The sequence below is a fragment of the Thamnophis elegans genome, chromosome 7 (genome assembly GCF_009769535.1).
Source record: "Thamnophis elegans isolate rThaEle1 chromosome 7, rThaEle1.pri, whole genome shotgun sequence".
NCBI classification, from domain to species: domain Eukaryota; kingdom Metazoa; phylum Chordata; class Lepidosauria; order Squamata; family Colubridae; genus Thamnophis; species Thamnophis elegans.
In genome coordinates, this window is record NC_045547.1 from 71717740 (window position 1) to 71742938 (window position 25199).

Genomic DNA, 25199 nt, shown 5'->3' on the forward strand with positions numbered 1-25199 from the left:
TCTATTGTGATTCAATCTTGCAGGTTTGCTGTGCACTCAGATTAAATCTGACCTACATCTTGGTAGCAGCTTTCTCATTCCTTCATTTCATCAAAGTTTAGCCTGCCTTTTTTTTTTGCGTGATGTTACTTCACATTCCCAGCCTAGCCTCCAAATGTGGGATTACCTAGTGGTCTCCCCTCCAACTACTAAGCAGCTCTGACCCCAATTAGCTTCTTATCTTAGAAGAAGACTGGGCAGAGAAAGAGCATAGATGCCGAATGAATAAGAGTAAGCCTAGTCACTCCTATATGACTTGTTCCCCTTCCTTATTATCAATTTCTAATATTTCCAATAGTGCTTATTACTATTACGATTTACTGCACTTTATGATAGGAGTGGGGGGCTTTTGAGCCATTCCTGGTGATTGCCTGGGCCAGCCCCTGTAGGGTTTTTTTTGGCAAGGTTTTTCAGAAATGTTTGCCATTGCCACCTTCCTTAGGCTAAGCGAGAGGGACTGGCCCAAGGTGTCGCAGCTAGCTTCATTATTTATTTGTCTGTCTGTCTGTCTGTCTGTCTGTCTGTCTGTCTGTCTATCTATCTATCTATCTATCTATCTATCTATCTATCTATCTATCTATTACAGATTAACAGAGTTGGAAGGGACCTTGTAGGTCGTCCATCCATCCATCCATCCATCCATCCATCCATCCATCCATCCATCCATCCATCCATCCATCCATCCATCTATCTATCTATCTATCTATCTATCTATCTATCTATCTATCTATCTATCACAGATTAACAGAGTTGGAAGGGACCTTGTAGGTCATCTAGTCCAACCCCATGCCCAAGCAGGAGGCCCTACACCATTTCTGACAAATGGCAGTCTGATCTCTTCTTGAAATTTTTCCAGTGATGAAGTTCCCACAACATCTGAAGGCAACTTCTGTTCCATTGGTTAATTGTTCTCAACTGTCAGAAAGTGAAAAAAGGGGAAAAAGTAAGTTAAACTTAGTCAACCTATCTTTAAATAAATGACTGATGATAATAATGTAATAATTTGTATTGACAGGATAAAAGGGAAATTGGATATAAATTGTAAACTGTAAATTTAAATTGTAAATTAAGAAAAGAGGTCTAAAAGTTTGTTATTAAACATAATTAATTTTTATTTTGAATGTGTTATAAAGGTATTATGTGGTTGGATGATATTGAAAATAGATAAGGGAATGCCACTATGTGGTTTTGTTTTAAATTTTGGAATGTTTGTTGTAAAGGGACGTTAAAACAACTATAGCCATATGAAGGATGAGGTATGATGATAGCAATATATATAAATATATGTGATGTAAGATATATAACTTGATATGAATGACTGTGATGACTGTGGAAGGGATGCACAAAAGTTCTTTGTAACCAATTGACACACTTTCTACAATTTGTAATGGAAGATGATTTTGTTTGTCTTTATTCAAAAAATATATATATTAAAAAAAGAAAGTTTCTCATTTCTAGATTGAATCCAGGGGTGAAATCAACTTACATTCGCTACCAGTTCGAGTGCGCAATATTGACCCACACAATATGAATGTGACTTTACTGTAGAACAGTGTTTCTCAACCTTGGCAACTTGAAGATGTCCGGACTTCAACTCCCAGAATTCCCCAGCCAGCGAATGCGAATGCTGGCTGGGGAATTCTGGGGGTTGAAGTCCAGGCATCTTCAAGTTGCCAAGGTTGAGAAACACTGCTGTAGAATGAGTGAACTGTAGAAAGTTTTCTCCTTTCTAAAAGGAGAACACAAACCAAGGGCTTCAAATCCTTTGAATTGTGCGTAGGGCACACTTATTTTTCTGCTGATATTTCACAAGCTCATCTTTCTCTGTTCTTGTTTACCGTATTTTCCTTTCTTAAACCTTTCTTTCTCATCTTCCCCACGTGAGAAAAAAAGTTTGGTAAACAGGAATCAGATCCTTTACACCAGCCCAAAATAGAAGATTAGTTAAGTCAATTAAGTTCATTAATCAATAGGAAGGCAATGCCGAATGGAGAACTATGAAGGCTAAACATGAATGCCAGTCATCACTTTATATTGTTATGTATGTTTTTTTTTCCCTTGTTTGCGTTTTTCTTTCTGTTTTTAAAGGTTAAAATGTTCAATAAAAATTATTTTAAAAAGAAGCTCATTAACCTGGATGTCTTGGAAATCTGTTTGTGGTATCAAAATGTAGTCCTTTTTCTTGGACGGTAAATAAACCACTTGCCTGACATGGCCTGGGCACCATCTGTATAAAATTTCTGTCAGGTTTATTTTGTAGCATTCTCATTTATTCAGTCAGTCAGGTTTATGTAGTCTATTTTGGAGGTGGCCACCCTTTGAGAGCTATAAGCAGCGACATTTAATTTCGATGTTATGCCGATTGGCGTGCATTCCAAGGGACACAATCAAGTTGTTCTAAGCCTTCATGGCCAAAGGCGGGAATCGAACTCGGGGTCTCTCGGGGGCCTTCGCGCTTCCATTGCTCTAGCAGTCTAGGCCAAAAAAAAAGAGGGAACTGCGAGGACCACACGGCACCTTTCCAACCCCCCCTCCCACCCCCCGCGTCGTCTGTTTTGCATCGCTCCGCCGATTGGTCGGCGGTCCCAGCGCCACATCCAGGGGCGGGGCGAATCGGAGGCGGGTGTCCGGCTGCTTCAATAGCGGCTTCATTAGCGGCCGGTGTGGCGGCCGTGCCGGGTGTAATTTAGGTTGTCGTCGCCGCCGCTGTCTTTTTTTCTTTTTGTTAGCCGCGATGGTGGAACTGCTGGAAGGCGCGGACGGCTGGAGCGTGTCGTTCGCGGGCTGCGGCTTCCTGGGCGTCTATCACATCGGTGCGGCTACCTGCCTGCAGGAACGCGCACCTCGCCTCCTGCGCGACGCCCGCTGCATTTACGGCGCCTCGGCGGGGGCGCTTGCCGGCGCAGTCCTCATCGGAGGCGGCTCTCTGGGTGGGTCTGACCTACGCGCCTAGTCGGGGAGAGTCGTGGGAACGCGCCCGACTGGGGGATCCGGGTCGTAAAGGCTCCCGTGGAGGCTGGCGTGCCCTCGCCTTGGGTAAAATTGGTTAATTTGTGTGTATGTGTGTGTGTTGTGGGGAGGGGGAAGCTTTGGCTAAACCAAGTGTCCCCAAACTTGGCAACTTTTTAAGACTTGGAAACTTCAACTCCCAGAATTCTCCAGCCAGCTGGCTGGAGAATTCTGGGAGTTGAAGTCCCCAAGTCTTAAAGTTGCCAAGTTTGAAGATCTCTGGGCTAAGCGAACAAAGTCCAGACTTGGGTGGATTCGTGGGAATGGAGAAAAAAATAAAGTGGTTTATTTTTTTGGGGGGGGGGGAAGGGCTGCTGCCTGGTAGTCCTAATTTGTGGTTTGCTGTTTCGTCCTTGCAGAGGGACCGACATTGGGGGGCTCCCTCTGATGCTGTAGCAACAGCCCCAAGTGGTGGGGTTGACCAGAAATGAAAGCATGATTCGCCCCACTCTTGTAAAAGATGTAATTACAAGACATTCCCTTACCTGGGTGGGTTAGTGAGTTAATTATGTTAGTGGCCTGATCTGATTAATTAAGCCCGACTGCATTTCTCTCACGTGGGTTGCTTTGGGGAAGGCCCTGTGTGGTGTTGAGGGTCAGAAATAATGCAATATGGAGATGATGATGATGATGATGATGATATTATTTGTGATGCATTTTTGTATGCCCAGTTGACTGAGTTTCATGTTTAATGAATAAAGTAAATAATAATACCCACTGATATCCATTGTCATCGGGGCACTTGGTACCATGTCTAGGAATTTTACAAAACAAATCAGGAAATTGAAGCTTCCTGCAATAACACCAGCGGAACTGCAAAAAACTGTGCTACATGGAACATCGTATATTTTAAGAAGAGAACTTGGTTGATACCTAAGCTTCCTAGCACCAGTCAATGGTACTTGTGATGCGTTTTTGAATGTTCACTTGACTGAGTTTCATGTTTAATGAATAAAAGAAAGAATAATGATGATGATGATGATGCAGTGTGAATACCTTTGCCCCCAGACCCTCTCAACACTTGTTCACACATTGTGGTTAAAACAGCTTTTATCCCAGGGCAGTAACTATATTGAATTCTACGGTATAGTGCAATTTTAATGCAATATCCGGTTCTCAATTTCAGTTACCGGGTATATAGCATGTGATAGGATGTATGTTTGTGTTTTTATTTTTATAGTTATAATGTACACTGAAGATGGCCTTTAATTTCGTTGCACGATGTGCAATGACAATAAAGCAAACTAAACTAAAAATGCATGGTGGTGAATCCAGCACCGGATGTCATAATGCCATGGTAATTAGGTAAATCGTGTTTTTATAGGTCACTCAGCCTTTTTCTATTCATTTCTGCACCGTCCCAAAAGAGCTTGGAGGGAATCCAGTCAGGAAAAACTCTTGTTAACTTTTAGAACTTAATTAACCTTGTCAAATTTTCCCCAGTTGAAAATGCAGAGATGGAGACCTATTCGCTAACCCAGAAAGGGTGGCTCATTGTGGGAAAAAAAAATCTAAACATTTTTGCTATTTTTACCCTTTCACTTATATTTCCTCCCTCTGTAGTCCTCTGTATCGAACTACAAAGGACAAACTCCATCGGGAGGAAAGCTGACAGTCTTCAAAATATATTTATGGAGGCATAGGTCATATCTTCATGTATTACAATATTTATTTATACTCATTGTGAAGAAAGTTTCACACGATTTACCCTTGATTTAATAAATTTCAATTTAATGGACTTTGGATTCAGCAGACAATTTTTTGGATCCTGGTTTTGTCAGAATTTGGGGTGGTAAGACATTATATTTCAAACGTTGCTGTGTTTGATTTCAAATTTGTAGTCCTATTGTAATGTGCAAGATAGGAATGGGACTTTAAAAAGTGGAATCGTTTGAAATATTGGAGCGCATGGAAAGGAGAGAAGGTGCCATAAAAATTAAAAATGAGAAATGCTAGATGGCTTAAATCAGATGTGTAAAGTCTTAACATTATTAGGTTCCTTATATAAATCATGTAGTTATGTGCGGTATAACTACAGTGTATATTTATATGTGACCCAAGACAATTCCTCTTCAATCAGTGTAGGTCAGGCAAGCCAGAAGGTTAGACACAGATGTCATAAATCATGTTAAGCTCAGAATGTCCATCTTAAGTTCATAAATGGCTATTTTGAATTTTCTGAAAGGGTCCCACACTTGAAGCAGCCAACATGAAGTTGTCAGCCTTTTAGTCATGCCCAACCCTCAGCCACTCTATGGATCAGTACTCTCCATGTTCTCCTGTCTCCCACCATCTCCTTCAGATCTGCCAGGCTTGTCCCAGAGTCATCTTTTGGCGTGGCACGACAAAACCGGGCTCGACTAAAGCACGCCCGATTAAACCGCGTCGCTGACATCAGCAGGGCGACAACAGCGAGCACGGAGAAAGAAGGGCGCTTTAAATAGCGCTTTGAAAGCAAGCCGATTCAAGTTAAGGTAAGGGTTAGGTTTAGGGTTAGGTTAAGGGTTAGGTTTAGGGTTAGGTTAAGGGTTAGGTTTAGGGTTAGGTTAAGGGTTAGGATTAGGTTTAGCGTTAGGTTAAGGGTTAGGTTTAGGGTTAGGATTAGGTTTAGGGGGGTTAGGTTTAGGTTTAGGGGTTAATTTTAGGTTTAGCGTTTACAGCGTGCTTTTTTCTCCACGCTGTTGTCGCTGTTGTGATGACGTCAGCTACGCGGTTTCATCGAGCGCCCTTTAGTCGAATGCGGTTTTGTGGTGGAACCTCTTTTGGAGTGTCTTGTCGGAAGGTACTTTGTCTGCTGATCACTCCCAGCCTGATTGAATTTTCGAGTGAGTCAGCTGTCATGACATGACCAAAGTGTGACAGTCTCTGTTTGGCGATCTTGGCTTTAGGTGATATTTTTGGTGAGGTTTGGGCTAGAGTTTCTTTGTCATTTTTGCAATGCATGGGATGCATAATAGTGGCCTCCAAGCACCATAATTCCAAGACGTCCACCCCTGTCTGCCTTTTTTCAGAATTCTGGTTTCACAGCCATGAGTAGCCATTGGAAAAATGATTGCGTTAAATAATGTGCATTTGGTTCTGTGGTTGAAGTCTTGAATCTTCCCGGTGTTATCCATACGAGACATTACAGGTCTTGCAAGTGCTATATACCTTCAGAACTCAGGGCTGCAGTCCAGTGGTGGGATTCAATTTTTTTACTACAGGTTCTGTGGGTGTGGCTTGGTGGGCGTGGCAGGGGAAGGATACTGCAAAATCTCCATTCCGTCCCCACTCCAAGGGAAGGATACTGTAAAATCTCTGTTCCCTCCTCAGTCCAGGGGAAGGATACTGTAAAATCTCCATTCCCACCCCACTCCAAGGGAAGGATATTGTAAAATCCCCATTCCCACCCCACTCCAGGGGAAGGATACTGTAAAATCTCTGTTCCCTCCTCAGTCCAGGGGAAGAATACTGTAAAATCCCCATTCCCACCCCACTCCAGGGAAAGGATACTGTAAAATCCCCATTCCCACCTCACTCCAGGGGAAAGATACTGTAAAATCCCCATTCCCACCCCACTCCAGGGGAAGGATACTGTAAAATCCCCATTCCCACCCCATTCCAGGGGAAGGATACTGTAAAATCCCTATTCCCACCCCACTCCAGGGGAAGGATACTATAAAATCCCCATTCCCACCTCACTCCAGGGGAAGGATACTGTAAAATCCCCATTCCCACCCCATTCCAGGGGAAGGATACTGTAAAATCCCCATTCCCACCCCACTCCAGGGGAAGGATACTGTAAAATCTCTGTTCCCTCTTCAGTCCAGGGGAAGAATACTGTAAAATCCCCATTCCCACCCCAGTCCAGGGGAAGGATACTATAAAATCCCCATTCCCACCCCATTCCAGGGGAAGGATACTGTAAAATCCCCATTTCCTCCCCACTCCAGGGGAAGGTTACTGCAAAATCCCCATTTCCTCCCAATCAGCTGGGACTCGGGGAGCAGGGCCAGTCAGGGGTGGTATTTACCAGTTCTCCGAACTACTCAAAATTTCTGCTACTGGTTCTCCAGAACTGGTCAGAACCTGCTGAATATCACCTCTGCTGCAGTCACCACTTTAGTTGATTTTTGTGTCCAGTAAGGATGAATTCCTTTACTGTTTCGATGCTCTCATTGTCGATCTGCACTCTGACCCGTGGGGTCTCTGCAGTTGTCATTGATGTTCTCTTTGTTTTCTTGATGTTAAGGTGCAGTCCGGATTTTTCGCTTTCATTTTGACCCTCAGGATTAACCACTTCAGATCTTCCTTGGTTTTTGGCGAGTAATGTTGTATCATCTGCCAGTTGGAAGTTGTTAATATTCTTACCATTGATTTTAAACCCAACGGTAGTTTCCTCCAAATGTGCATTTCTTGTAAGTATTTCTGTATACATGCTGAACAGGAGAGGTGATAGGATGCAACCTTGTCATGTGCTCTCCCCCCCCCCCCCCCCCCCCCCCCCCGCAATTCTGAACCATTTTGGTCTCCAGATTGCCTGATCAGAATACAATGACCGAATGAGCTGGATGTGGTGTGGCATTTTCCAGTTCTTTCAGCTAGTTCCAGAGTCATTCATGGTCAACACAATTGAAAGCTGTTTTGTAGTCAATGAAACCCACGTAGAAGTCTTTTGGGGATTCCTTTACTTTTTCCACCATCCAACATAGATTGGCAATATGATCCCATGTTCCCCTTCCTTTCCAAAATCCTGCTTGTATATTAGGCTATTCACAGTTGGATTGAAATGTTGCTGGATTATCTTTCAGGGAATTTTATTCACGTGTGGTATGAAGGTTGGAACAGTCTTTCATATCACCTTTCTTTCATTTGGGGATAAGTATTGATTTTTATCATTCTTTTGACCCACTGACCAGTCTTTCATACCCTTTGGCAAAGTGCCGCCAGTGCTTTTGTTGGCAGTGATCTCAGCAACTCTGCAGGAATTTGACCAAGTCCTGTGACTTTGTGGTTAGGCAACTGGTTGAGTGTCTATTCTCCTTCCTCTTCCAGGACGTCTAGTTCCATTTCTGGTAGGTCAGGTTGTTCTTTTATGTCTTGCCTTGTTTTTCGTTTGTGTAAAGTTGTTTTTCATATTTGCACCTTTCTGTGATTGCTTGTTGGTGATTCAATTCCTGCCCATCACATCCTCTGACCGTATAGCCTTTCTTGCCATAAAGAAGTTTCTGGTCTTCTTCACATAAGTGAAACACTCTCGTATATGACTTCTCACGCTGTTTCCTCTAGCTTCTTAAATTGTTCAGCCCAGTATTTTTTTCTTTATCTTTTCTCGCTTCTCTCTGGAACTTTGCATTTAGCGTTCCACCAATAGCTTTTGCTTTCCTTCTCTCTTCTCCTCTCTTCATTGTAGCTTCCGATATCCATCTGGTCCGATATCCATCTGGTCAATTTCTTTGTCTTCTTGGGCTATTTCATTGGCGGTTGTTTTAATTTTCCCCTATAGCTCATTTGGTTGTCTTTCTCTGTGATATTGAGCAGTTCAAATCTGTTCTTAACTTCAACTGCAGGTGCCGGAGGAATCTCCTCGGCTTCACACTTTTGAATCATGGGTGGTTGTTTGACAATGCAACCTTTGAACTTTTCCTTTGGCAGCTAACAGTTCATGGTCTGACCCAGAATCTGCACCAGGGAATGTTTTCATGGGGAGGATGGAATGTTTCCACTTCTTTTGAGCCAATTTGGGTTCCCCATCTGAAGTCCAAGTGTACAGTCACTGCTTGTGTTGTTCAAAGCGCATGTTCATTGTGCTTAGCTGAATCAGATGTTCTCCTGCTTCATTTCCTTCACCGAGGCCAAACTTACCTATGATCTTTTTTTCTTCCATTTCTCCCACTTTTGCATTGAAAACTCTAATACTATAGAGAATGTCTCTCAGTTTCCTGAATTCCAGCGTAGAATTTGTTGATGTTCTCTACCACTGAGTCTGCAGTGGGAGCATGAACTTGTAGAACTGTTGTGTGGGGTTGTTTTCCATTGATACCTGTTGCCAGGATCTTGTCACTGACTGAAAACTTTCTATGTTTTTTCCAACTTTCTTATGCAGTATGAAACCTCTTCTGATGGTTATCATTGCCAGAGTAGTATACGATATGACCATCAGAATTGAGGAAGCCACAGCCAGTCCAATGAACTTGACTGATGTCTGGTATATCAATGTTGAGCCTATTCATTTCCTTCTTAACAATGATCAACTTTCCTAGATGTAAGCCACTTATGTTCCATGTTCCCAATTTTGAACAGTGAAAAGCTCTTTTTTTTCACTAGGAGCTGTGTCAACGGCTGAAGGGCCATTAGGATTTATCCCATTCACATCATGGATGCTCCTGGTGGTATGATAGTCTCTTTCCCCTGCAGCTTTATTGGTACTCTCAGCCAGAGGGACACACTGCTTGTTACCATAACTCCCACATCTTTGAGTCAATCCCTACTGGAGTAGTTCACCAGGTTTTGCTCAAGGTCAGAACTGTGTTGACCAATATAATAGGCTTATATTATTCACCTCCACCACCATGGTGAGGTATTGTTGGGCTTTGGTGTGTGTGTGTGTGAGCAGGGGCAAAATGAAGTTGTTGTTGTTAGTTGAAAAGTTATTTCCGACCCATTGCGACCCCATAAACAATGTTCCTCCAGGCTTTCCTGTCCTCTACCATCCTCTGGAGTCCATTTAAGCTCACGCCTACTGCTTCGGTGTCGATGACTCCATCCAGCCACCTCATTCTCTCTCGTCCTTTCTTCTTTTGCCTTCAATCTTTCCCAGCATTAGGAAAGTCCTTCCTTCTCTTTAGGTGGCCAAAGTATTTGAGTTTCATCTTCAGGATCCGGCCTTCTAAAGAGCAGTCAGGGTTGATCTCCTCTAGGACTGACTGGTTTGATCACCTTGCAGTCCAAGGGACTCACAGGAGTCCTTCTCCAGCACCATAGTTCAAAGGCCTCAATTTTTTGATGCTCAGCCTTTCTTATGGTCCAACCTTCACAGCCATACATTGCAACTGGGAAAACCATAGCCTTGACTAGACACACTTTTGTTGGCAGGGTGATGTCTTTGCTTTCTATTATGCTGTCTAGATTTGCCATAGCTTTCCTCCTCAGGAGCAAGCCTCTTTTAATTAATTGGCTGAAGTACAATACCTTAATGTTAAGTACAATATGAATATTACAATATGAAGTGATACATTAATATTATAATATTAAGTACAATATGAAGTACAACACATTATTAGGTTTATATACTAGTAGTTGTTGACATAGTTGAAGCAATTGCCTTCTTTCAAGCAGATGACACCGATTTATACAATTCTGTAGATGGCAGCCATTTTGAGAGCTTTTTTAAAAAACTAGATCCTTCCACGTTTTCAACACTTTCTTTCTTTGAATTCATTTTTGTAAAAGGAATGTTTCCTTTCTTTTAATTTTAAGGCTGCCTAACCTCAAAGATTGGGTGGCTTTCATTAAAAGGAAGGGAAAGATAGATAGAATATAGCTAGCCGGAAAGCCAGAACAACCATCATACTCTGAGAATCCTTATTTATAACCTTGTTGTTGATACGGATCTTATGATGATGCTGAAAGTCCAAGTTTTCTTTGGATCAACTGCACCGTCTGGGAGCTTCTTCTAACTGTGTATCAGAAGTGGGTTGCTATTGGTTCAGCCCGGATCGACCAAACCGGTAGTAGCAGTGGAGGGAGGCTCCGCCCAGAGGCTTCTGCGCATGTGTGCAGGGGAGTGCGCCCGAGCTGGTAGTAACAAAATTGGTAACTCACCACTGATTGATTTACAGATGCATCAACCGCCACCTGAGTCATTATGTTAGCATGCTAGATATACCAGTTTTTTGACATGCCTGGAGGCTTCTTAATTTCTTTAAGGAAGAGGGAAGTACGGTATGTACAAGTATGGCTCAACTTACAACCATAACGTAATAGCCTATTATTATCATTAGGTCATGATGATTGTAAAGTGGGTCACCCTAATGACCAACCTGGTTTTTAGTATCTTTTTTTTGCAACAGTCATTAAGCAAACCAATTTGCTGTGGGCCTGTTTCGCTAAAACCATAGGTAAATGCCAGATTTTCTAAAAACACTGTAAAATGTTGTGTGGCTATAGGACATTGTAAATGGCCATGAATGTGGGCCTGTTTCCAAGTGCCTGAAATGCAGTCATGTGACCTTGGAGGGAGGAAGCAGATGACACGTTGGACCTGGGTCCTAAGTATCTCTTGGAGGGGCCGTAGTAACTTTGAATAGTTGCTAAGGTGAGGACTATCTTGTATGCCTGGCAATTTTGCCTGGGACCACCCTTAAGTTTAGGGAAAAAAATCAAGTTAAATCAAAGTTTTCAATTCTGCATTTTTGTTGAAGAATCAAAATAACTAAGGATTTAGTGAGCACTATCAATTTACAAGAAGAGTAGGTGTCAGGCACCACTCCATTCCATAATTAGGAAAGAAGACTAAGAAACTCCATGGTTGGAAATCAAAAGTACTTTTACTAATTATAAATGGTAAGCGAGCAGTAGCAAAGCAAAGTCTGCTTAATTTGGCGCGAAAGCAATTGATATATAGAATGCCCGTTCCCCCCCCCCCCCTTAGGATCAAAGCTCCAGTCCAATCATAAGTCCTTCAAGTGTCAGGTGTGAGATAACTTCAAAAAGACAGGCCGAAAGATGGAATGTCGAGGCCGTTGATGCAGGCGGGAAACACAGACGCATGCGCAATCCCAACGTCTGGCACATCCTAGAACATTCCTCCAGCACATCAATTAACCCCTCCCAAATACAACCCCCCCCCTTCCCGTTTCATGGCAGCTGAAGCAACAGCAAGGCAGAAGCTGACATCCGGCCGTCCCCCGGAAAAAGGCTGTCAGGCCTGGGGGAAAAAAAAAAAACAGACAAACGACAAAACACAAAAAGAAGAGGGAGGGGGAGAAAAGTCAAGGCTTGTCGGGATAAGAAGCATAAAATTTCTGTAGCAGGCGGGGAGCACGAACGTGGGATTTATCAACCCATTCCGTGTGGGAGGGGGGAAAGTGCTTCCAAGCTACCAGGTATTGGATGCGATTACGGTGCCTGCGGGAATCAAGAATTTCACGAACTTCAAAATGATGTTCCCCATCAATCAGCAACGGAGCAGGCGGAGGTTCATCTGGGGGGCGTAAGTGGGAAACCCGAACAGGCTTGATGAGGTTGATGTGGAACACTGGGTGGATTCGGTTAAGGTGTTTGGGCAATTGTAAACGAACAGAAACAGGATTGATGACTTTCACAATAGGGAAAGGGCCAACATACTTGGGTCCCAATTTCTTTGATTTCTGTGTAGTGTGCAAGAATTTCGTGGACAAATACACCAAATCCCCAATGCGGTATTCATAGGGCTGAGAGCGTTTCTTATCGGCTTGCTTCTTATGGGCCTTATGTGCAGCGTCCAAAGTGGAAAGAGTCAGAGGCCAAATGCGACTGAGACGCTCACTCCAGTCCGCAACTGAAGGAACCTGTGGTTGGGCAGTAGGCAATTCGGGAATAGCAACAAAATCTTGGCCGTAAACGACCCGAAAAGGGGTGAACCCCGTGCTGGAGTGAACCGAGTTGTTGTAGGCCACCTCAGCATGTGGCAACAAGTCAACCCAATCGTCTTGTTGATAATTGATGAAACAACGTAAATATTGCTCAAGGACGGAATTCGTACGTTCACAGCCGCCATTAGTCTGAGGATGGTAGGCGGAGCTAAGGCCCTGGGCGGACCCAATGCGTTTGAGAAATTCCTTCCAAAAAGCAGATGTAAATTGGACCCCACGATCGGAGATAATACGGTCAGGAACTCCATGCAAACGGTAGATGTGTGAAAGGAACAGTTTAGCCAATGCCTTGGCGGAAGGAATTTTGTGACAAGGCACGAAATGAACTTGCTTGGAAAACAAATCAGTGACCACCCAGATGACGGTATGCCCCTGGCTTTCGGGAAGCTCAACAATAAAGTCCATAGAAATCTCCTTCCAAGGGGCAACGGGGCGAGCGACGGACTGGAGCAGTCCCTGCGGTTTCCCCGGCGGTTTTTTGGCGGCAGCGCAAACTGGGCAACTGGCCACATAAAGTTCAATGTCCTTTTTTAAAGAGGGCCACCAGAATTGTCTCTTCACGAGGTGCAAAGTTTTTACGAACCCAAAATGACCCGCCAATCTGGAGTCATGAGCGCAACGAAGGACGACCAGACGTAGGGACGCGGGGATGTATAATTTAGCACCAATCCACGGTAGATCGTCCCGCATGGTGCACTCGTCCCGATGGTTCAGAAACCAGTCGTCTTGAGGAAGAGCTTCTTTAAGGTCAGAAAGTAGATCTTGAGGCACTCCCCTCTGAGCTTGGGTCTGCTGACGTGTGAGGACCGGAGCTGCCAGGAGCGGTTGAACGATACTCAGTTTAGAGCAATTATATTGAGGTAATCGGGACAAAGCATCCACCATGAAGTTCTTTCCGCCCGGGATGTACTTTAGAGTGAAATTGAAACGGTTGAAATATTGGGCCCATCGCATCTGTTTGGGGGAGAGACGACGAGGCGTTCGCAACGCTTCCAAGTTCTTGTGGTCAGTCCAAACCTCAAATGGGTGTTTAGCGCCTTCTAGGAAATGGCGCCAAGTAGCGAGGGCCCAACGGACGGCGAAAGCCTCCTTCTCCCAAACCGCCCAACGCCGCTCCGTGTCAGTGAGTTTACGGGAGGTGTATGCGCAGGGCTGCAAGTTACCTTGATCGTTGGCTTGCAGCAGAACGGCCCCTACGGCGACATCACTGGCATCAGCCTGGACGACGAAAGGCCGGTCGAGATCAGGATGCTTAAGAACTGGTTCAGCGGCAAAAAGGCGTTTAAGTTTCTCGAATGCCGCTTGGCATTCCATGTTCCAGTTTAAAGGCTTATTCGGCTTAGGTTTCGGGTCGCCTTTCGTCTTGAGCAAATTAGTAATAGGGAGGGCAATCTGAGCAAAAGAGGGAATGAATTGACAGTAGAAATTAGCGAAACCCAAAAATTTTTGCAATTGCTTACGAGTTTTGGGCGCGTCCCATTCAGTGACCGCCTTCACTTTTTCAGGGTCCATTTCAATGCCATCAGGGGAGATGCGGTAGCCCAGATAGTCAATTTTAGATTGGTGAAACTCACACTTAGACAATTTAGCATAAAGGTCAGCGGCACGGAGTTTTTTCAGAACAGTGCGCACCAGATTGACGTGGTGGTCGTAACTGCGAGTATAAATGAGGATATCGTCCAGGTATACGATAACGCCCTTGTAGAGATGATCGTGCAAGATTTCATTAATAAGTTGCATGAAGACAGCAGGAGCCCCTTGTAGGCCAAAAGGCATAACCCGGAACTGGAAGCAACCAAGAGGGCAGTTGAAAGCAGTCTTCCATTCGTCCCCTTCCTTAATGCGGACTCTATAGTAAGCTTCTCGCAAGTCCAATTTAGTGAAAATGCGGCCCTTCCCTAGCTGTGCCAACAAGTCCTTCATCAATGGGAGTGGGTAGAGGTTCTGAGTTGATACAGCGTTAAGATTTCTAAAATCACAGCACAAGCGAAGAGAACCATCTTTCTTTTCACGAAACAGTACAGGGGCAGCCACTTTGGGTCGAGCCGGTTCAATGAAACCACGTTTCAAATTTTTGTCAATGAAAGAACGCATCTCCTCCATTTCCCTGGGCGACATGGAATAAATCCGGGGTTTAGGGAGCTTAACCCCGGGTAAAATGTCTATGGAGCAATCAGTAGGCCTGTGGGGGGGCAGAATGTCCGAAGATTGTTCGCTGAAGACGTCCTTAAGATCCAGATATTCCTTCGGAATTTTCTCCTCCCCTGCAATCCTCTCCTGCCCTCTAGCGGCCACTTTAGGAACGTCAGTGATAGGTTGGTCCGGAGAGCCCTCTCCCACTGGAGGCACCTTCGAGCGAACGCGTAAGCGGCCTGTTCGCCAATTTATGTGAGGGTTCCACTTCCGGAGCCATGGGATGCCCAAAATGAGTGGCCTGTCCATGCCAGGTGCGACCACAAAAGAGATTAATTCAGTATGGGTACCCATCCTCATTTCCAAAGGCTCTGTAAAAAAATGGGCGCCCCCCCCCCGCAATTGATCCATCTATTTGGCAAAATACAATTGGGGTTTTCAAAGTGCACAATTTGAGGCCTAATTTCTCCACCATGGCTGGGTTGATCATGGAGCGGGAACAGCCGGAATCAAGTAAGGCCAGGAGGGTGGCAGGTTCCCCCTCAGGAGGAACTTTTAATTCAATAGGGATTAGCAGGGGCCCCTTGTTTGAACTCACCCAGTGAGGCGATGTGTCGTCATCGGAGTCCTCCGAAGAAGAGGAGGTAGCGTCTGCGTCTCCCTTTAATGGCTGGGCCAAAGGAGGGGGGTTGGATTCCCCAGCGAAAGCCGATTCCTTCTTCTTCTTTTCAGGGCCTCTGCCAGACTTTTCCTCACGTTTGGGAGGGAGTTGCGCAGAGAGGGGTAATTTAGCACGGCATTCGGGGGCGGTGTGCCCTAATTTGCCACAGCGAAAACATGTTAAAGGCCTGGAGAGGCCAGAAGGGGGCCCCCTCGCTTCACTTCGTCGTTTGAAAAGTGATTGAGTGGCTGGAGGGGGGAGGGACTTGGCAGCACGCTCCTTCCGCTTCCTTCTTTCCTCTTTAGCATAACGGAGACGGGTTAAGTCGAGTTCAGCGTCCGCTGCATGCTCAAACCAAGTGATTAAACGTCTAGGCAGGTTACGATTGACACATTGCTGATAAATGTCTTCATTCAATCCTTCAGCAAATCTGTCCAGTAGAGCGTCCTCCCCCCAACCTCTCATGTATTGGGAAAGACACTGAAATTCCTGGATGTATTGGGCGACAGGTCTATCGTCTTGTTCAAAAGTTAAAAACTTCAATTTGCTTCGCTTCTCAGTTAACGGGTCATCAAAACGTTGGCGGAAAGCCTCCATAAAGCGGTTGAAATTCCCCAAGAGGGGAGAGCCAGACATATGCAAAGCAGTTGACCATTTAGCAGCTTCATCATCTAATGACAAAAGAACCATTCTGACCCTCATGATGTCAGTTTCAAAGTCCCGGCCATAAATCTCCATGTAATTAAACACCTGCATAAGAAAAGAAGGCAGGCTAGCAGAATCACCCTTGTAACGTACAGGCAAGGGAGGGATTTTAGCCATCCGATGTCTTCGGGGGGGAGGCCCTCCTTGGTCAGCAAAACCTCTAGCTGCAGGGGGTGAAGCAGGCCGAGGGGGAGGGGGAGATGTCGGGCGTGGGTAACGTTGCCAATTTCTCCAGTCTCGTTCCTCCTCCCCCCTTTTTTCCCCCAAATAAGTTTGACCCCAATAATCAGGTAATTCACTCCGCTGGGGTTTTCTCATGGGCCCCTGGAGCTGGTAGCTTCGGCATTCTCCTTCATCGCCTCCCCTTCTTTCCCCAAAGTACCTTTGGCTCCAATAGTCAGGGAATTCAGTCGTCTGGGGTTTTCTCACGGCACCCAGCTCCAGCGAAGGTTGTCTGTGTGGTCTTTGGGTGAGTCCAGCATTCCAGCTTGTCTCTGTCTCTCTTTGTCCCACCGAAGTTGACCATCGGGGTGGGGGGGCAGGTTCAGGCTGGCTGGAAATTTGCAGTTGAAATAAATCTTCGTGTAAGGATAAGTCAGGCGGGCTGGGCTCGTGTAGAGAAAGGTCGGGAGGTCCTACTCCACTGGAATCCGCACCTCCAATGGCCCCCTCCTCCTCTCTGATCGGAGAAGACATTATCTCCCTTCTCGGTAGACGTAAATCTCCTGGAAAGGGTTTCTTTTTGAGACTTTGCTTCTTGTCAGGCACCACTCCATTCCATAATTAGGAAAGAAGACTAAGAAACTCCATGGTTGGAAATCAAAAGTACTTTTACTAATTATAAATGGTAAGCGAGCAGTAGCAAAGCAAAGTCTGCTTAATTTGGCGCGAAAGCAATTGATATATAGAATGCCCGTTCCCCCCCCCTTAGGATCAAAGCTCCAGTCCAATCATAAGTCCTTCAAGTGTCAGGTGTGAGATAACTTCAAAAAGACAGGCCGAAAGATGGAATGTCGAGGCCGTTGATGCAGGCGGGAAACACAGACGCATGCGCAATCCCAACGTCTGGCACATCCTAGAACATTCCTCCAGCACATCAATTAACCCCTCCCAAATACAACCCCCCCCCTTCCCGTTTCATGGCAGCTGAAGCAACAGCAAGGCAGAAGCTGACAGTAGGGCTCTCCAATAACACCGCTGGGCCTTTATTTTTCACCAACTGCTGAAAGACAAAGTGAGTTTCCCCAGAATGAGGTTTTCTAGTGAGTGTGGATAAAAGTTACCGGTAGTCATTTTCAAGAAGAGATGTTTTAAACTAATCAAGTAGCAGCCGTATGGATGTCCAGATCAGATGTTTCCCAGAAGATTCCTGTTTAGCATTGGGTTCAGGAGTGTCAAACTCGATCCCATCGCAGGCTGTATCAGGATTTTGTTTGTCCTTGGGGGACATGGGGGCCTGCCCTGGTCGTCGTGGCCAACTGGGTGGGCATGGCCAGGGAAGCACGGGGTGGCCCCTTGCTGTCTTTGGGATGGCCCCACAGCAGGAGTGGGATTCAGTCGGTTCGAACTGGTTTGGGAGAACTGGTACCTCCGATGATCAGCTGAGAGCGAACCGGTTCGCTCCGACGATCAGGTGCCCCCCCCCCCTGTGCTATACTGACCCAATTTCTTTTGTTTGAAGCCCAGCTGATAGGCACGACAGAGTGGATTGCAGTGCCTCACCTGTTTAACTCACTGGGGCTGCAGTAGAAGGTAAGTTTTTGAGCTGCTTTCAAACGCACTGCGCCCGTGGGGCGTGCGTGCTTGGCGCATGCAGGAGCATGGCGAGCATGTGCATGCAAAGCAGACACTCAGTAAACTGGTTGTTTCACCAGTTGAATCCCATCACTCCCCTACAGGACAACTCTGGGGCAGATCTGGCCCGCAGGCCGTGCGTTTGACACCCCTGGGCTAGATCATAGGTGAATTCAGCTCGCACTGTGGCTTCATGAAATGTGTGTTGCACTGATTCCAAAATGTTGAGCAGGAAACCCTGGAAAATGCCAGGGTTGCAGGCATGATAAATCCAGGAAGAAGACAGGAATGTCCATTTCTGCATTGCTGCCAAAAAATTAGAATGGATATATTTCCTTACCGATCATTTTGCTTGCTATATTTAGGGAATAAAAAATACAGATCACAATCGAGTCCAACTTTTCTGTTGTTAATGGAAACATTTGTTGAGTTTTGCCCCATTTCATGATTTTTCTTGCTACAGTTGTTAAGTGAATCACTGCAGCCTTCTGAGAAGGAGAGCCTTCTCTGTGGCTGCTCTGACCCTTTGGAACAAACTCCCCATGGAGATTCGAACCCTCACCACCCTCCAGGCCTTCCGCAAAGCCCTTAAAACCTGGCTATTCCAACAGGCCTGAGGCTAAAGAGCTTCTGCCCCCCTTCTCGAATGGTATGATTGTTGTGTGTTTTTAAATTGTGTATTGTTTGTTTGTCTTTTATCCCCTGTTTGTACCTCCTTTCCCTGATTGAGTTGTGAGCCGCCCTGAGTCCCCTTCGGGGAAAAGGGCGGCATATAAATGAAATAAATCCTAATCCTAATCCTGATAAATCTGTAGCACGGTTGTTAAGGGGACCTGGCTTCCCGCTTGACTTTGCTTGTCAGAGGTCGCAAAAGGGGATCACATGATCCCTGGGACACTGCAACGGTCATAAGTATGTAAATATAAGATGTTTAAACTAATCAAGTAGCCCGTTTTTGGGAGGTCTGCAGAGTGCAAAAAACTTTTTTTTTTAATTTGCCTCTTCAAAACCTTGGTGCGTCTTATAGTCCGGTGTGTCTTACACTCGGAAAAATATGGTAGTTCTCAACATTACCTACCCTTGGGAGTTGCATTTCCACAGTAGGGACCGGAAGCTGGAAATGCATAACTTCATGTAGTTATAATGCTTTCATACATGGGTACATATAATTATATGAGTGAAAGTTATTATTTTCTCCCATTCTTTAAGTCTCAGACTAGTGCTGTGATGGCAAACTGATGGCACGTGTGCCACAGGTGGCAAGCAGAGCCCTCTCTGCGGGCACATGAGCTGTCGCCCCAGCTCGGCTCCACTGCACTTGTGAGCGTGCCTCCTGCTGGACAGCTGATTTTTTGTTCTCTGTCGCACATGCAGGGAGGGGGCAGATGCCTCCCCCAAGGCCTGGTTTTGCTCCAAGGAGGCTGCAGTCAGGCCTAGTAGGCCCAAAACTGGGCGCGTGGAGTGTGGCGTGGTTCCTCCGCAGCCTGTTTTTGCTCCCAGGAGGCTACAGGGAAGCCTCTAGGCCCAAAACTGGGTGTGGGGGGATTGCACGCATGTGCGTGGGGCGCGCAGGGAGGAGTGTGCGTATTCAAAGGGGGGGAGGGAGTGCAGGGGGCACATGGGGTTGTGCATTATGGGTGCGGGCGCGCACATGGCTGTTGTGTGCATGTGCACACGTTTTTGGTATGTAACAACAAAAAGGTTAGCCATCACTAGACTAGTGCAAATTGAGCAGTTGTTCAGAGAAAAATCATCACAAGATAGACGTGAGATTTACACCTGGGCATCTGTCTCTCTTTCTGTCTGTCTCTCTGACTCCCTTTCTCTCTCTTTCTCTCTCTCTCTCCCTCTCTCTCTTCCCCTCTCCCTCTCTCTCCGACATGTTTAAGGTTATTCCCCCATGATTTAATTATTTTCTTGTTAAGAAATGGTAATGAAATTTGGATGGTCTCTCCTTTAGCCTCTTCCAAGTAGGCAGGGATTTGTGTATTCTGTGAATGTTTGTATTTTAGAATGCTAACTACACGGGAAGAGCTATGCTAGTGGTATTGTGACTCACAAGCCTTGATTTAAAAACACTTAGATGGTAGTATTAATACAGTAAACAAAACCCCCCAAAAAAGAAAAAGGGAAAGAAAAACGGATTACTTGAGATTACCGAGAAGGAATGTCACAAGTTACATAAACTACTTCTGTGGGTAGATTTTCCTCTTTTGAGTAAGTGTTTGTTTTTCTCATGAAATATTTTTGTTAAGAAGAGTCAGTTAAGTTCATGAGGAATTAATAATACGTAATAAACCCTATCCATACTTTTTGTCAGCTGCTTTATTGATGTTTCTCCTTACCTACACTATCATAAATCTAAGGTAGGAAATAAAAAAGAATTTACACAAGACTGAAGACTAGAAGCTGGAAACATGTTCCAAACATTACATTAAGGTAAAGGTAAATGTGCTATTTACCTTGCACATATGTGCTAGTCATTCCTGACTCTATGGAGCAGTGCTCATCTCCGTTTCAAAGTTGAAGAGCCAGCGCTGTCCAAAGATGCCTTCGAGGTCATGTGGCCGGCATGACTAAATGCTGAAGGCGCACGGAACGCTGTAACCTTCCCATCAAAGGTGGTCCCTATTTTTATACTTGCATTTTTACATGCTTTCAAACTACTAGGTTGGCAAAAGCTGGGAGAAGTAACAGGAGCTCACTCTGTTACGCGGTGCTAGGGATTCGAACCGTTGAGCTGCCGACCTTTCTGATTGACAAGCTCAGCATTTTAGCCACTGACCCACCGTGTCCCTAACATTATATTACTTGAAGGTTATATCACAAGAAAATACATATAATAGAGAGAGCTTTCCATCTGCTTCCTTGTACTCTTAATAGATTTGTGAGTGTGAAGTATAGAATGCTATTTCACATTTTATAAATGGTCTTTTTAAAATAAAGCATGTTTTTATTATTTCCAATAAACCTAGAGGCTTTGATTTGGTTGATAAATTAACTATAACTTTCATGTAGACTTTTTAAGCTTGCATTTGGGTTCATTCAAGTTTCCACTTGGATACATTAGTATTACTCTTTGCAAATTAAAGCCAATGTAAATGTTTAAAAATCCAAGAGGATGCTACAAAAGTACAAAGGAAGTTTTACTCACACCACACACACACACCCTTTGTATCAGTGGTGCAATTCAGCTGGTTCTATCCAGTTTTGGCGAACCAGTAGTGGTGGCGGTCAGAGGCTCCCCCCACCCGCCCGGATGTCATTATGTCCCGTTTTTGCGCATGTGCGGAAAGTCCTGTGCATGAGCTCACATTTGCACTGGTAGTGAAGATTAGTTGATTTCACTCTTATCCTGTATTCCTCTTAGAGAAAGTCTGATGGGTCTTTCAAATGTACATGAATACAGTATGAGGTTAGTGGGTAATTGGGCCAGAATGTTCCCCACAAAAGTATCTACTCTTAAAACTGTCTGCCTTGATCTGTCAATATGCTTTTCTCCTTGGCTGGAAATTGCCCAGCTCAACAAGTTTGTGATTCAATATAATATTTGCCAAGCACGGAAGCTGTTTTTAAGCATTGCAGACATAAAATAAACAACACTCAGTATGTTAAGAGTTCAGTCATCTTTGAGGCTTCAGAATGGTCTACAAAAGCAGTTCCACTGGCCTCCAGTGATAAAGATGCCGGATTCTGGTCACTGGTCCTGCTGGGATTTCTCTGGAGATGAAGCATTCTTTCTGAAAAAGAACTGTAGACCATGGAATCCATTTGACATTCACATATTTGTGATTGGACTTTTAACAGTTGAGAGAAGACGGAATAACCAAGTACCAATTCTGCCAGAAGTATGGACAATTTCAAGAGAAGATAAGGTGCAAAACAGACACACAGACATAGTCAGGGCAAGGACGAGATGATGGAACTGTTCTCACCGAGGCTTCCTAAGAGCATGAAGCAGACTCCTGGTCCCAACAAAAACTCTTTTTATTAATTAGCTGTGAATTCTGCTCATTCACATCCAGGAAAGTCTTTCAAGGGAGGATTTACAGTCACAGACCTTATCTGGCTTGGAGAGCTGCTAGGTTCTGCAGAACTTGGCAAGAACACTCGGCGAGTCACGAACCAATTAAGCCAACTAATTGTCTCCTGCAAACTCCACTCCCCTTTTGCCCCTCTTTTATTTCCTTTGGGAGGGCCATTCATCGTCCACCTGTGGCCTTACTCCTAAGTCGACCCCTGTTCTTTAGCTGTTCCCTTCATCTGGCAACTCTGTGCATGCACATACTGGGAATAGGCTCCAGCTGTTCTTCTGCCTCACTGATGTCTGACTCTGAAGGCATCTGATAACTGGCATACGGCTCTGCTCCCCTCTCTGCCTCCGACACAGAGCCCTCATCAGAGCCTTCCCCAGACTCCAGGACTGGCCCATGTTCCTCCCCAACTTCCTCACTGTCCGAATCTTCTGCCAACACCACTGGCAGGCCACAACAGTTGCAATAACCCCATGGTCTGGTGATCAAAAACTAGAGCTGAAGGAGGTTTCCTTTGCTTCAATACTTCACTTTAAAATGAGATCTGAGAACTAGCTTGATGAAACAATTAAGACCTCCGGCGTTGGATATGACACCAGCTTGGGGTCTTCTTGGGCCACTCCAGTGACTCCCTCTCAGCCCTGGGAAGAAGGCGGCAGGAGCAAACCATTTCCCAAAAGATTTCCAAGAAACTTTCAGGCTTGTCTAGACAGTTACCAGAGCCAAGTGGATTGAAAGACACGTTAAAAGAGACATAAATAACTAGGATTTAGTTTGAGTCTGCAAATCACTTGTTAAAATGTTTGTGTAAACTTTTCTTTCTGGAAGCCATTTCTTTCTCTCCAGGCACAACTACCCTTGTAGGGATATATTAGTAGAATAAAATGGGCATATGTTAATACTGTTAATGGTATGTAGCTAATTAAGATGTGAGGGGATTTAATTAACATTAATTGTGGATAACTAATTAAGTAAAACACTTATTACATAAAAATTGAATTTGAGGATATATGCTACCCTTAGAAAATAGATGGAAAATGAAATTATAAACTTGGTTAATATTTTGAAGGGGCAAATAATGACATTGTTGATGTGTTAAGAAAAAAAAATAAGTTTAAGGTGGAAAATATGGGAAGAAAATAATATGGCTAAAATTGGAAATGGAAATATGATGTAAAATGAATTATGTATATAAGGGAATGTTAAAGGGGAAAACCCGGACGCTTTGTTTACAAAAGATTTTTACATTTGTAACAAAAAATTAAAAAAAACTTTGGGGGAAAAAGGCACAATTGCCCTACGGGCTGTGTGTGTGTGTGTGAGAGAGTGATTGGCGTTGCCAGGGTGGCCGTGACCAGCTCAACATCACTCATCGAGGCTCCGTTTTCAGCTCCAATGGCCTCCTGTAGCCCTCTTGACGGCAAAAACGAGCTCCATTTTCACTGGCAGAGGCACTGCAGGTCGCCGTTTCCCGGCCAGCCCCGTGGGCCAGATCTAAGCACTCTGCGGGCCGGATCCGCCTTGTGGGCCTTGAGTTTGACACCCCTGATCTAGATGACAAATGTATCACAAACAATATAAAGGGGGATGTTTAATCTAGTTTATTTGATTATTTGTTTATATGTTTGATTATACACCCCTTTTCTGGAACATTCAGCAACCATTGCCAGCAGTTTAGACATTAATGGCTGGGTGTTGCATTATTTTGAGGGGACAGCCCAGTTACACTGTTATACAAGCTGTATGCTCACTACTTTACATTGTAGCCAAGTGTCATTTCTTCAGTAGATATACTTAAATATTTACAAAAAGTGAGGGGGTGTACTCACTTCTGTGATATATTGTATAAGTATATATATACGTGTGTGTGTGTGTGTGTTTGTGTGTGTGTGTGTAATAATACTTCATTGGCATGTATCAATGGTGGGATTCAGCCAGTTCGCACCACTTCGGGAGAACCGGTTGGTAACTTTCTAAGCAGTTTGGTGAACTGATTGTTGGAAGAAATCATTAGGGCAGAGAACCTGTTGTTAAATTATTTGAATCCCACCACTGGCCTGTATGCAGTTGGGGACTACAGCTGGTTTGCAGGCTGCTCCCTTTCTTTCTTTCTTTCTTTCTTTCTTTCTTTCTTTCTTTCTTTCTTTCTTTCTTTCTTTCTTTCTTTCTTTCTTTCTTTCTTTCTTTCTTTCTTTCTTTCTTTCTTCCTTCCTTCCTTCCTTCCTTCCTTCCTTTCTTTCTTTCTTTTTTTCTTTCCTTCCTTCCTTCCTTCCTTCCTTCCTTTCTTTTTGATTGAGCCCTCTCTTTTCAGGTCAAACTCCTTTTGGAAAGTTTGACTTTAACTTGTTCTCCGGAAGTGAAACACAGGGCAAACGTTGTGACTGAGATACGGCATCCTTAATAAAAATGCAAATGCCTTTTCCTGATTGGGTCAGGGAAATAAGGCCAGCCTCGGCTGATACCTGAGGCAATCCTCTTATCTCCCTCTGCCAAATGGGTTACTGCAGGGCATTCACTTATCAGATTCCTGGACAGATTTTGCAGAGTTAACAGATGCCCCAATGACAACATTTATCTAATCTAGCAAAAAGCTGGGAAGGTCATTGGTTAAGCAAGTCTTTGATAAGTTACCAAAGTACATCTTTCATTATGGCTAACTCGGAAGGGGTGCCTCTCTCATCTCTTACAACCAAAGTCTGCTATTATAATTTGATTCAAATTATTTTACAGAATCATATTTCTTGGCACAAGAAATCTGTGAATATGAAGGACCTGGATCCATAGCAGACTCCCTCTTATTTTAATATTCCCTCTGATTAATGATTATTCATTAAGTTTATTAGAGTCCTAAGGGCATATGCAAACAAAATAATACAACACATAATACATCATTCTATGTATCTGCATATCAGAAAAAACAACTGCAATACAATTCTAAGAATAAGAATAAAGAGTCTGAATACTATGAAATTTGGGATAATTGGTATAAATGGTTGTATAACAGGAATAAAGTTAATTCAGCCAAGAAACAATGTATAGAACTGTAGATGAATGTATATAAATATAGAAGCGATATAAGATTGATATATATATAGGTATGATGACACAACAATGTTAATGTGATGATTGTAAGATGTTATAGAGGGAAAAAACAATAAAAATTTGATCAACAAAGAATAAAGATACTGAAATAAATCCAAATAAATGCTA

At 44.2% G+C, this 25199-nt stretch overlaps 1 protein-coding gene across 2 annotated transcripts in view; it reads left to right on the plus strand.

The window, feature by feature from the left end:
- Positions 1–2712: 2712 nt before the first annotated feature.
- The window catches only part of LOC116511852 (patatin-like phospholipase domain-containing protein 2), a 46418-nt gene continuing 23931 nt past the window's right edge, over positions 2713–25199 (plus strand). Inside the window, exon 1 of one of the 2 annotated variants that reach the window (XM_032222098.1) lies at positions 2713–2969. In XM_032222098.1, the coding sequence (XP_032077989.1) occupies positions 2774–2969 (196 nt within the window). In that variant the 5' untranslated portion in view covers positions 2713–2773. Of the gene's footprint in view, positions 2970–17841; positions 17914–25199 lie in introns of those variants that run through there. The other variant, XM_032222099.1, reaches the window with a different exon arrangement.